At 39.1% G+C, this 14,167-nt stretch overlaps 2 protein-coding genes across 2 annotated transcripts in view; both read right to left on the bottom strand.

The window, feature by feature from the left end:
- Positions 1–260: 260 nt before the first annotated feature.
- cldn8.3 (claudin 8.3) overlaps positions 261–14,167 on the bottom strand; it is a 33,833-nt gene continuing 19,926 nt past the window's right edge. Inside the window, 1 exon segment of the mRNA NM_001110530.1 lies at positions 261–1,344. Coding sequence (NP_001104000.1) covers positions 315–1,322 — 1,008 coding nt within the window. The 5' untranslated portion in view covers positions 1,323–1,344 and the 3' untranslated portion in view covers positions 261–314.
- Positions 10,183–12,050, bottom strand: cldn8.1 (claudin 8.1). The gene is given in 1 exon segment (NM_001003733.1): positions 10,183–12,050. A coding segment is annotated over 1 exon segment (816 nt). The 5' UTR covers positions 12,032–12,050; the 3' UTR covers positions 10,183–11,215.

Genomic DNA, 14,167 nt, shown 5'->3' with positions numbered 1-14,167 from the left:
ATATATATATATATACACACTGATCATATATTTTTAGTTAAGCTTATATCTAAATTGAACTTTTACATTATTATGTTAAATGAACGTAAATTAATTATTGTAATACTACAACCCCTAGAGTCTGCAGCAAATCTAAAAAAAAAAAAAAAAGATTTCAAATTATCATAAAACATTTATAAACATTATCTTAAGGGGCTTTCAAAGCTAATAGGTCAAGAACCGCTGACTTGAAGGACTTAATATACTACAATCAAAACTACTGGAATTTTCAGCACTCTTTATTTTAAAATAAAAGATAAAACACAGAGAAACTCTTATATCCGCAGTCCTGTGCTACTGTTGGAGCTACCAGACTGTACCCGGGAGTAATTATACCCGACATAGAGTGGGTTCTGTTGCACAGGATGAAAAGCAGACCCGGTGTTAAAGGAATCCCGAGGATCACTGACGGGGTACTGTGCGTTACTGGCTAAAATCTGACTTTGCATTACATTCTGCCCATGATAATTCACTCTCTGAGGTGGAATCATGTTTGGACTGTATACTAAAGACCCATTGACCACCGGCTGCACGTTGTGCTGTGAATATTGACCACTAGAGGGCGTGACAGCAAAGCTGAATGCAGCTGATGAATGCTGAGGAGTGGAAAAACTATTATTCTGGAGCAACGGCTGACGACGGAGAGAGTTAAAGGCCTGGAAATGATTCAGAACTTGTTTATTACGTGGTGGACGAGCATAAAATGGCTGCTCGTTCGAATCAACACGACGACAGAGAAAGATGACTCCAGATGCCAAAAGAAACGCGCTAGTTACCCAACCGATATACAGAGCCTCTCCCAGTTCTCTCCGCTGGGCATCCAATAGTAACGGATTGTAAAAGTCTCTGATAATAGTATGGGCCGTCCAGGAGACAGGGATGACGATGCAAAAACTTGCTAAGATTTCAATTATGCCAGTGATCATTAAAATGATGCTTTTGTTGCGTGGTTGATCACTCAGACAAGACATGCAACGGAGGCCGAAGAGGGACACTATTATCCCGAATCCACACAGCGCCAGAGAGCAGCAGGTCAATCCGCGGGCCGCCTGCAGATCAGGAGGAAGATACAGCAGGGAGTCGTACACTTTACACTGCATTCGGATGTTGGCTTGCCTGTAGCAGTTCATCCACAAACCCTCCCAGCGGGTCTCCATCACGATGATGTTTTCTCCTATGAATGCAGTGACTCTCCACATCGGGAGAGCCGTAACAGTGGCGACACCAATCAGACCGATGAGGCTCAGGCAGAGGGCGATGACATCACACGGACCCTGAACCATTTTTATTATCTCATCCGTGATCTTAAGAGAAGAAAAAGAAACAGAGGTGGTTTCTTTTCTGAAATATAAGGTCAGTGAAATAAATATGGATTCATATTTTTGTTACAAAGCGAAGATTTTCAGGGTCGGTGTAAAATTAACAGTGTTAACACTACATGGTGATAAAACAACACTGCTATTGTTATTTGAAAGATAGTGTCAGTGTGAAAGGTAAGAGTATTTTTCATTTTGTAAAAGCCTTGCCTCTATTTAACACTTAGATCGCATGCAGGCCCGGATTGGCTAATCGGGAGGACCGGGAGAATTCCCGGTGGGCTGGTCCGTTTTTTGGCCACGAGGGCCGGTGTCCCTAGCTCCAGAATCTGTCGCTCTCAGCAGTCACACTTTTTAAAAATAAATATTTATTTACTTGACCACAGCCTTCTTATTCATTATTTTACCGCAGCTCTGCTCTTTTTAACTATTTTCTCGTAGCCTCGTGAATAATATAAGTAGATAAGATAGATGTAAGAAGATAAGTCACTTCTCAATGTACAGCTGTTGTGGTACAGTGGTTAGCGCGTCAGGTTATGACGCCGCCAACCTGTGTTCGGTCCTCGCCTAAGAAACGTTTTTTTTTTTTTCATTTTTATTGTTAAGACATATAATACTGTAAGGGTTGTTGAACATTTGAAGTTCTAAAGCAGCTGTTTTCTCAAAAAAAGACGTGATCGTGTAATTAGAAACTGAATTGGAAATTACCTTATTTTAATATAGTCAATGGTGAACTGAGGTGGGCCGGTCTAAGGCATGAAACTCCAGGGCTGAAAAAGAGTCCCACTCCGGCCCTGATCGCATGTTTTTGTCCTTCATTTACTCAAAGACTGATGAAGCAGGTAATGCCGAGTTCTGACTGCACAATTTTTTTTAAAATAGTCATGTCACAGATGTTTTCACACTGCATGACTATCTGGGGTAGCGTTCCGTCACTGCCGTGTTTACACTGTGGAATGCATCGGCACCGGGTGGTTTCGCACTGCATGACTTTACAATTGGAAAAATCGGCAGCTTTGTCTCAGTTCACAAAAGCTTTCACAACACAAGTGAGAAGTGAGCCTTTTCAAATCATGACCAATGAATTTACCACAGGTGAACTCCAATGCAGCTGCTGAAACATCTCAAGAATGATCAATTTAGAGCTTCACGCCAAAGGCTGTGAATACTTCTGTACATGTGATTTTTCTTTTTTTTATTATTATTTTTTTTTTTTTCACATTGTCATCATAGGGTATTGTGTGTAGAATTTTAAGGAAATAAATTAATTTAACCCATTTAGGAATAAGACTAACATAAAAACATGTAATGTAATGTAATGTGTATTTATATAGCGCATTTATTGTATATGGCCGTACATCCAAAACGCTTCACAATCATGAGGGGGGTCTCTCCACACCACCACCAGTGTGCAGCATCCACTTGGATGATGCGACGGCAGCCACAGGACAATGGCGCCAGTGCGCTCACCACACACCAGCTATTGGTGGAGTGGAGAGACAGTGATAGAGCCAATTCGGTGGAAGGGGATGATTGGGAGGCCATGATCATAAGACCGATAGAGGGACTTTAGCCAGGACCCCGGGGTTACACCCCTGCTCTTTCACGAGAAGTGCCATGGGATTTTTAATGACCACAGAGAGTCAGGACCTCGGTTTAACGTCTCATCCGAAAGACGGCCGCCCACTGACAGCATAGTGTCCCCTTCACTTTTACTGGGGCATTAGGACTCACACAGACCACAGGTTGAGCGCCCCCTGCTGGCCTCACTAACACCACTTCCAACAGCAACCTAGTGTTTCCTAGTGGTCTCCCATCCAGGTACTGACCAGGCTCAGCCCTGCTTAGCTTCAGTGAGTAACCGATCTTGGGCTGCAGGTTGACATGGCTGTGGAAAAACTGAAGCGCTATGAATATTTTGCACTGCATCTTTTGTTATTAACTACATAAAAAGAAAAAAGCCTTTAGTGGGGTAGAAAATGCACTTATTTTGCTCACCTGGCTTTAAAGGGAATTGCCGATTCCTCCTCAACTTTTTTCTTCTTCAACCTGCTGTTTAGTAAGCATTATGAGGCAGTTTCCTTTGCCTTGCTGTGTTTGACCCTTTGCTTTGTTTGCCGCCTTTATGCTTGGCATTATCTGTTTGCACCTGTTTGTTTCTGTTTCAACCTTTGTTGTGATATTGCTTCGAAAATACGTCATACAGACATGGGTGCTCCTGCCAAATTTACAATACTAGTGGCTGCTGCTCTCTCATTAGCTGTAGGTGATCGCCGATGTTATTTTCAATCAGAACACTTTTCACACGGCATGATTTTGAATGGCCGACAGGTCCAGATATTTAGCATGCTAAACATCTGACGGGTGTCGGCGACTCATTTACGATTCCCTCAGATCGGGTCTTTGATAGTTCAAACTTGTGATTGCTACTCACGTTAATGAGCACCGATTTGCTGGTGATTTCATGCATTTGTCTGCAATTTTCAAAACCTGTCAGCGAGTCAAAATCGTTGCTAAAATCACGCAGCCTGAACTCGGCATAAGTCAGATTCATAAATCCACATGGGAATAATATGTTTGTTTTTATATATACATACACGTAGATCTAGGAGAGGGAAAACTTAAACACCTTTGATCAGTTTGCTTCCTGATTATGTTCAATCTGGGCCATGTTGTAGGTTATTAATTCTAATATATATATATATATATATATATATATATATATATATATATATATATATATATATATATATATATATATGGCTAGTGGATTGCCACAGCAGAATGAACTGCCAACTTATCCAGCACGTTTTACGCAATGGATGCCCTTCCAGCTGCAACCCATCACTGGGAAACACCCATCCACCGCTGAGACTGCAGCTCTGCACAAGACTTTTGGCCAGCTGAGAAATTAAAATAGTTGTGCCCAACTGAGTCTGGTTGTTCTTAAGGTTTTTATTTCTTCACTCTCCTGTTGCTAAAGTTTTTTTCCCCTCTCCGCTGTCGCCTCTGGCTTGCATGGTTCAGGATCGATAGAGCTGTACGCATCGATAAATTTGCTCTTCAGTGTTTGGACTCTCAGTAATGACTTCAAACCACACTGAACTGAGCTAAACTGAACTGAACTTAAACACTAAAAACTGAACTACCCTGATCCAGTTACTATGACCATTTATGTGAAGCTGCTTTGACACAATCAACATTGTAAAAGCGCTATACAAATAAAGCTGAATTGAAAATTCACACTCATACACTACGGACAATTTTAGCTCACCCAATTCACCAAAAGCGCATGCCTTTGGAATGTGGGGGAAACCATAGCACCCGAAGGAAACCCATGCAAACACAAGGAGAACATGCAAACACTACACAGAAATGCCAACCCAGCCAGGGCTCGAACCAGCGACCTTCTCGCTGTGAGGCGATTGTGCTACCCACTGCGCCACCGTGCTCCCCAAATATATGTATATATATATATATATATATATATATGTATATATATATATATATATATATATATATATATATATATATATATATATATATATAGAGAGAGAGAGAGAGAGAGAGAGAGAGAGAGAGAGAGAGAGAATAAAAAATATATATATAGAATAAAAAATTGACTAAATAATATAATAAAAAACACTAAATATTATAAATTAGCTATCATAAATCAGTTTTTTGAACACTTACTATTGCTACTGTATATTCACACTACACTGAGAGAGTAGAGTGGTGAAAAAATAACAAAGTGGAGATAACAATCGATATTTAATTTAACACGTTGTCGTTGTTAAACTTGACATCATGGGTGTTATATTTACACCTGCACTTTTTTTGCAAAGGGACTTGTAATTTTGTATAAGCTCTCTCAGGCGCTTCCGGTGAACAGTCATAACCTTTTTAACTCACCACATTTACCTGCTATGTTAAAAATAATTTTCACTGCCTGATTGAATTGTGATATAAAGTACATCTCCGACTGAACAAGATTTACAGCATTAAATTACACTGTTCTGCACCATATTTTTTATAATATGAACATTTATTTTAACAGTATTTTCGATAGAGTTTCAGCGCTCGCCTGGTCCTAAAGGTGCTTGTGTTTAAACAGCCTTTCATCTCATTTTAAGTTTGAACAGCTAAATACTATGAAAGTCAATGGTTACAGGCTTCCAGCAATTTTCAAATGATCTACTTTTGTGTTTAACTAATGAAAGAAAGGGCGATTCAGTGGCGCAATAGGTAGTGCTGTCACCTCACAGCAAGAAGGTCACTGGTTTGAGCCTCGGCTGGGTCGGTTGGCGTTTCTATGTGGAGTTTGCATGTTCTCCCTGCGTTTGCGTAGGTTTCAAACACATGCGGTGCAGGTGAATTGGGTAAGCTCAATTGTCCTTAGTGTATTAGTGTGAATGAGTGTGTATGAATGTTTCCCAGAGATGGGTTGCAGCTGGAAGAGCATCCACTATGTAAAACATATGCTGGATAAATTGGAGTTCCTTCTGCTGTGGCGATTCCGGATTAATAAAGGGACTAAGCCAAAAAGAAAATGAATGAATGAATAATGAAAGAAACTCAAACAGATTTAAAAGGTTGACAGAATTGAAATTTTTTGAAAAATCACACCCCTTTAAGATGTTGTTGGCCTGATACTCCGTCTAGCAGTTTTTGTGTTGTAGCTGTATTGTTGTTTGTTAGTTTTTTAAAGAACATGTCCTGAATGAATGTCCCCTCAGATGACAGTAAAACTGTCCTCAAATAAACAAATCAACTCACCCTGATCTGAACAAAGATAATCCCGCCGATCAGCGATTTAACGTCCAAATCCTGAGGTCTCAGAGACTATTAACAAAAAAAAAAAAAAACACAGGTGCGTAAAAAAACTTCCCAGATCAAGCAGGTCAGGCGATGTCCACATAAATCCATATAATCAGACTGTACTATAATGTGTGTGTCTACAGCAAAGACATGACAAACTCACTCTGTGTTTTGGGAAAGTAATACTGCCTTCTGATTGGTCTGGGAGGATGAGGGTACAAGAAGATGCTGATGGTGTGTTTACTGTCTAGCGATTTCAACAGGGTTACTCTCGCACATAAACACTGAGAAGAATAGATGACCTTGAATAAACAAGATTTACAGCGTTTGTAATGCTTCAACACTAGAGGGAGCCAGTACGCCAAACCCGCAAGTTCTGTCAGAGCCCCATATAGCGAATGTTCAGAGCTATTTAACTAGTGCTGCAAAGCTGAAATGTTTATTTTATTCAGTTTACTTAAGGCACTTAATGTAGTCCAAACCATTTTCTGTGAACGTGTGAGACTTCTGATTCATAGCAAGGTTTAGTATTCTAAACAATAGACTTTTTTTTTTTTTTAACTCTTTGCGGAACTGATATTAAGTAAATACGGTAAGAAATGCAATACTGTTTGCCCTCATAAACGACGTCCTATTTACAGTATGACTTACAAAATGGCCGCTTTTACCTATTTTGGTGGATAACATCAAATAATAAATTAACTATGGTTTATTTATGGTTACTTAACAACGAAAACATTTTAATTACTTCTATATTTAGCCTATAAATTGTTAATATTTTTTTCAGAAAACAATGCATACGTTTTGAGCATTATCTGTTTTAACATACTGTAATTGACCATGTTTGGTTTTACATTTTAACCTGTTATAGTACAGCTTTAGTGCCACACATAATCTAGTCTAGTTCACTTTCTCTGGCAAAAACCAACATTGTTTGCAATAGCAAGCTAAACCCCACAACATTGTATATTCATAGCCTAGTGAGCTGCCTTTATTAATAGTATCTGGGCCGTTCACTTTAAGAGAAACATATGATCCTACCTTAAATGTAACCTCATATAGGAGTGAATTAGAACAATATACTTACTTAGGCTGTCGTTCTTTTACTTTGCACAAGTGTTAGCATACTAGTAAGTCAATTAATCAATAGATAGTAGGTTTATTAGTTAGGTTAAAAGCTTTTATTTGTGTTTTACAATTATTTTAATCACACACAGAACGGTTTTGTGTATTATTTTGTTTACTTCTGTGAGCTCGTCGCATTCTGAGATTTCCAACTTCATGAAAGATGATACTGAAAGCATGTCTTCTTAAAGTTGCTGCCTACATTTTTTTTAAAGTCTTGAAGAAAATATAGAATCAATTTAAGTACTAAAATATTAAAACTAAATTAAAATGTCAAATTTAAGCTTAATAGAAACAAAAATAGCATAATAATGATCAAACCCTAAACTAAAATGTATTAAAAATTAACTTAAATCAAAAGTGAAAATATAACAGAAAAGCCTATTCAACATTAATAAATACAATGATAGTAATTTAAATGACTAAAACAATATTCATGCTTTGAAAAAAATAATACGCTGGCCAATAGATTGCTATACGTCAAAGTAAACTGATTTTGCACTTGCCACTTAGTATTAATAACAATTTTTTGCAGTCAGAATATCATCTTATAAGCTGATTCCCCATGGTTATAACAGTTAACAATGAAACCTTCATTCAGTCTTAAAGTATGCAGGTAAAACTTTAAAGAGCATGTATTGTTTTTAATAGCATGGTGTGTATTTCTCCAACACTTTCCCAACTGAATGGTAGACAATTCTGATGTGTTTCCTGGTTCTGTTCACAGGTTTATGTTACAGTCAGTTGCTCTGGGTGTGTCTAGAGACACTCTAGACAAAAGTCGTCTTATATTTCACAGCGGTGTTTGTTTATCTGATGCCGCGGGGTGTAAAGTTTTTGAACGCACTGAACTGAAGTAAATCACCAGATTCAGCAGCTGCCAGTAACTCAGACCTTGTGACTTTTTGAGAAAATGCATCTTGTGAAGCATTATAGATGAACAGATTTCTTCTAAGGACTACAACTACACTGTAAAAAGGGTTGCCTTAAATATTTAATCTGAATTAACCTTATGAGTTTATTGAACTTATATTGTGTTAAACTGATTTAAAACAGCTTATGTAACTTATAAAATTAAGTTAAAACATGATTAACTTAGTTTAATAAGTTACAAAGAACTATAAACATATGTCATCATGACTAAGGGTGCTTTCATATCTGTGGTTCGGTTCATTAGGTCTGGACCAAGGGTAACAAATGATACATTGAAGCCTTTTCACACCACACTGATTGCTTAGGTTCGAACCAGTTGAAAAGAACCAAAATGTAGTCAGGTGACAAAATCCACATCACTCATTGGCCAAATGTTAATGAATGTATTTCCTAAACTGCTTTTTGATTGGTCAGAATTTAACGTGCGGAAAAATGCCGATGAACTCCTGCAAGTAAACAAACCGGCAGACACAAAATGTAGCTTTTTACTTTGGAGGGATGACTGCGCTCACTGCGACTGTGCTCGCTGATTGTATCCCTGCTCATAGTATACTACTGTTTGTATACATCACTTTAGACAAACTATACATTTCGAGAATGAAGCGCAACTGCGGCTGGAAATGGCAAAATTTATAATAAATAATTTAGCTAAACTACGACATGGTCATCATCAGGAAATTTTACCATTGATACATCAGGTAATGTTTTTCCCTCTCTCTATCTCTGTCTTTCGGTTTAAAATAGTCAGCAAAGCACTGTCAACAAATATTTTTCAACACAGCACATTGGCCTACGGCAGCTGGATTAGTCCAAAAAGGTGCAGTACTTTTTGCTGTTGCGTCTGTTTTAGTTTGGATCATGTTTTCACCAAAAACGAACCGCTCCAGGGTTCATTTGAAAGCATACAGAGACCTCCTTTTGGTGCGCACTCGAGTATGATTGATGCATTCACACCTGCCCAAACAAACTGCACTCTAGTGCGGTTCAGCCAAACTAAATAAAGCAGGTGTGAAAGCACTCTAACTGATCCTATAATTTAAACAAAGAATATGGACAAAATTAACTGTTGCATTAGAAAACACATTATACAAAAATTAAACCCAGTGTTTTTTTTATTTTTATATTTAACCCAATTTTGGATTGAAACAACTCTGGATTTTAGAGTGCTGTTTAAAACAACCCAGGCTCAGTGTGGAAACGTAGTCCCGCGGATGTTTCTGGAGACCAGCGGAATACGTCCTGGCGGGTACGTACGGCTGCATTTTTTGTTTTCGTGAATCCGCGAGAGGCCGCTGTTGCGCGCTTTTTCGCACCTCAGACGCCTGTTCTCGCGTGTACCCGCCGGAGGCCGCTGTCCGACTGACCGGATGATTGACTGCGCGACCAGCAAATCGGCAGACTAGCCCTCCTCCTTCCCTGAACCCAACCTTTTTTTACCGATCGACCCGCCCGCCCGCTCGCTTCCCTAAACCCGAGCAACAGTTTACAAAAGCCGTCCAAAAAAATAAAAGCCCTGATTTTTTTTTTTTACCACGTTTTCGGATTTCGCCGCGTTCTCACCCTGTTACGAAACTCGTTCACTTAATTTTTGGGATTCTGTTTTTGTCTTACCTGATTGCTGGAACTGCTCTTCCCCGGACTCGAAACCTGTCGCCGTGGTCGACTCCTCTCTGCATCTCGAGCCTGCCGATGTACACGCTGAGCTGAGTGGACAAACGGGTTGCAGCGGGGAAGCCCTCCACAAGGAGGTAAGGCAAGCGCGAAAGGGAACAGTGTCACACCGCCCCGTAGCGTTCGCTTGAAAAAAAAAAAAACGCAGCCGTACGTACCCCCCAGGACGTATTCCGCTGTCTCCAGAAACGTCCGCGGGACTACGTTTTCAGAATGAGCTTGGTTTGATTTAAAATGACATGTTAATTCAGAAATATATGAAAAAATAGCAAATATCCTAAAGGTTATTTCAATTTATTTAATTAATTAAATCATTACATTATTTTGTGCTTTGATATTTACAACAACAAAAAAAAAAAAAAACATGACATATGAATATGAAACAACTTTAGTTTGTAGTCTTAGACTCTAAAATCACCCAACATTATGATTACAAATGGACAAACCCAACCTTGGGTTCATGTTTAACTAAATAACACATTTTCTATCATACTATTTGGGTCTGTCCATATTTGACCAAAGGTTGGTTTAAAACATAGGTCTTAAACTCCTGGAGGGCCGCACCTCTGCACAGTTTTGTTAAACTATACAAAGATGTGACCCTCCAGGAATTGAGTTCGAAACCATTGGTTTACAATAACCCAGCATTATTTAGAGAGCAGTTTTCAGTCAAAAATACCTCAAGTAACACTTGACAACATCCTGAGAAGTGATCTGTACTTTAAAATGACAATTAAAAATATTTCAAACAATTCTTCATCTGTCACAGTTATTAACTTGCTTCTATTTAAAACAAAGTAGAAGCAACACTTAAAAGTTGCCAGAAACAATCCAAAGAAAAAAACAAAACAAGGAAAATGCAATGCATGACTAACTTTGCTACATCTAAATCCATTTGAAATGTTACATGTGTTTCTAAAACTTCTTAAAAAATGTTTGTTTCTCTTTTGTTAAAAGTAGAAATGCATTAAAAATGTGTCCAGAACATTGAAACAAGAAAAAAAAAGAAATAGCTCCAATGTTGTTACACATAAAGCCATTTAAAATGTTCCATTTTCTGCTCCACGTAGTACTTTTCTCCATTTTCTCTCATCTTTCAGTCTTTCATGTGCTTCAAAAAGCAGAATTAGAAATGTAATGTTAGTTTTTTTCCCAAAAATAATCTCGAAAATGAAATGTACGACTATCTTCCAAGTTATTTTAATAGACTTTTTTTTTTTTTTCTTTTAAGAGAAGTCCCATTCATTTCTCTAAAACACACACAAACATGCTTGCACATAACCACAAATGCAAATACACAGTCCTGCTGGATTTCAGAGATAAGCCACAGCGCTGCGGGCGGATGGATGACGAGAGGGCTGTATGAACGACTGCTGTCTGGAAGGCTGAATGAAGGACTGCTGTCTGGATGGTTGGTATGATTGCTCAATGAATGACGGTGGGCCGGACGGGCTGTACACTGACCGTGGCTGCGGGTGGTAGGCCACAGGTTGAGGCTGGTAGGCCACATATGGAGCAGGTGCATTCCTGGAGTACATATACTTTGGATCCGGACCCTTGTCTAGAGAACCACTGCAGCATATGAAGATGCATCCTCCGGCAAACAAGAACGCAGATGACACCCATCCGATATACAAAGCCTCCCCTAGTTCCCTACGCTGAGCGTCTATGAGCAGTGGATTATAGAAGTCCCGAATAATGGCATTCCCAGTCCAGGAGACAGGAATCAGGCAGCAGAAGCATCCGGCAAGGATCATGCATCCACTGATAATCAGAACCATTCGCTTGGCCCGATCGTTGTCCTGAATGCATGCCGTGCATTTCATCCCAACAATAGCGATCAGTAAACCCACACCAGTCAAAGCCACGGAGGTACACATGAGTCCTCGAGCGGCCTGGAGATCCGGAGTGAGCGCCAGCAGGGAGTCGTACACTTTACACTGCATCCGAATGTTGGCCTGCCGGTAGCAGTTCATCCACAGTCCCTCATAGCGGGTCTCCATCACGATGATGTTTTCTCCGATGAACGCGGTCACGCGCCACATGGGCATCCCAGTGCTGGCCGAGACCCCGATGAGGCCGATTATGGTCACGCACATTCCCACGATCTCCAGCGCACCGCTCGCCATGACTGCAGAGGTGTGTGTGGCGCAGGCTTAGATGTGGAGTGTTTGCATCCTGCTGATGGACGTTCACCTGTTCAGCCTCCGCCCTCTTCCTCAGGGGAGGAGGGAATGCTGTGGATGGTTGCTATGAAATCGAATCCCTCTGTTAGTGTTTGTGTGGTTTTGTGTTGCTCAGGGAGGAGGAGGAGGAGGAGTATGTAATCTGTGTTGATGTTTGCTCAACAGGCTTTGCTCTTTAGTAGAAAATACAAGAGTTACTGATCAGCCAGATACATGCAAACACACAACAGTTCTTAACTGCTTTAGTCAATGTTTAACACTGTTGGTGTAGTGCATCATTAAATTGCATGTTTTAGAAGTAGTTGGAAGTCAGATGATGCCTTAATGTTGATGTTTTACTTTTGAAGTTGATGTGAAGCAGTCAGTCAAGTCTGCATTGCTTAACAATTAGATTTTTACTTTAAAGGGTCATGAAACCCTGGACAAAAGTTTCTGGGAATTAAACAGAATTTATGTGTGTTGAACATCAATTAAAGCAGGGATTCTCAACCGTTGGGCCTCAGCGATCCTGCAGGTGGGCCACAAGATTATAATTAATTTAAATATTAAACTATAACTTTTTATACACTCTGAAATTAAAACTTATGTAGAGCCCTCTTTGTCAACTATAGAAGAACATACTGTGAAACATTTAAGGGATAAAGGCAATCTGTCTTTTTTTTATAATACACTTTTAGAGGGTTCAAAAGAAAGTTCAATGTCCTATTTAACCGCATGGAGAAATGACCTTCAGGAAAATATTTCTAAAGATGAATGGATGGATTCTTGTTTGTTTGCGCAAACATATAGTGTAAATACTAGATGCAGATTGCTGCAATATAAATGGCTCATGCGGACATACATTACCCCGGTTAAATTACATAAGTTCAACCCAAATATTCCTGACAGCTGTTTAAAATGTAAGCAAGATATTGGAACCCTTTATCATTGTATGTGGGAGTGTACTGAGATTCAAACATTTTGGAAGAGTATTCTGGTTATGATTGGTAAAGTGACTGAAGAAAATGTACCTTGTGATCCCAAACTCTGTCTATTTCATATGTATCCAGTAAATTTTGTGGTGAGCGCCAGTAAACGCAAACTAATTGACTTTAGTTTGCTTCAGGCCAAATGGGCTATTGCTTTAAAATGGAAGGAGATGCAAGGTCCTTCCTCAATACTCTGGATTAAAGAAATGACTAACAACCTCGCCATGGAAAAACTGACTTATGCAGTTAAAGGGAAACTTAAAGACTTTTACAATATTTGGACTCCATTTTTATGCTATTGTAACCAAGAGGACTTGACAGGGATGGACGACTAATACTCAACATTCACTTCTTCTTCGTATTGGGTATCTCCATTACATAATGTGATCTCCTAAAATTACTAAATACGCGATGAAGGTAAAAGGTTAAACTGTAAATTGGATGGCTGTGAATACTGGTGTACGGAAACTAGTGAGAGTTGTTTTTTTATTTTTATTAATTTTTATTTTTATTTTTTAAATTATTATTATTATTTTTTTTTGGGGGGGGGGGGTTTAAAGTTCTGCAAGGTTCTCTTATGTGTGTTTTTTCTCTTTTATTTAAATGTATTATGTGTTCAAAACAAATGCAAATAAATATATTTTGAAAAAAAAAAAGAAAAAAAAACTATAACTTTTTGAATTCATTATTAAATAAGTCATATTCCAATTATAGTAGTAGTGGCATTTCCTGTTTTCTGTGGTTGAACAGGCTAATTCAGACTTCAAAAACAGCCTCACTGGTAAGTACAGACATAACTGTGACTTAAATTTCCAAATGCAGCACGTCAACTGGGACTATGTTCCAGGCCCGGATTGGCTAATCGGGAGGACCGAGAGAATTCCCGGTGGACTGGTCCGTTTTTTGGCCACGAGGGCCGGTGTCCCTAGCTCCAGAATCTGTCGCTCTCAGCAGTCACACTTTTTAAAAATAAATATTTATTTACTTGACCACAGCCTTCTTATTCATTATTTTACCGCAGCTCTGCTCTTTTTAACTATTTTCTCGTAGCCTTGTGAATAATATAAGTAGATAAGATAGATGTAAGAAGATAAGTCACTTCTCAATGTAC

The sequence above is a fragment of the Danio rerio genome, chromosome 15 (assembly GCF_049306965.1).
Source record: "Danio rerio strain Tuebingen ecotype United States chromosome 15, GRCz12tu, whole genome shotgun sequence".
Classification (NCBI taxonomy): domain Eukaryota; kingdom Metazoa; phylum Chordata; class Actinopteri; order Cypriniformes; family Danionidae; genus Danio; species Danio rerio.
This window is presented reverse-complemented; position numbering and strand designations above follow the sequence as displayed.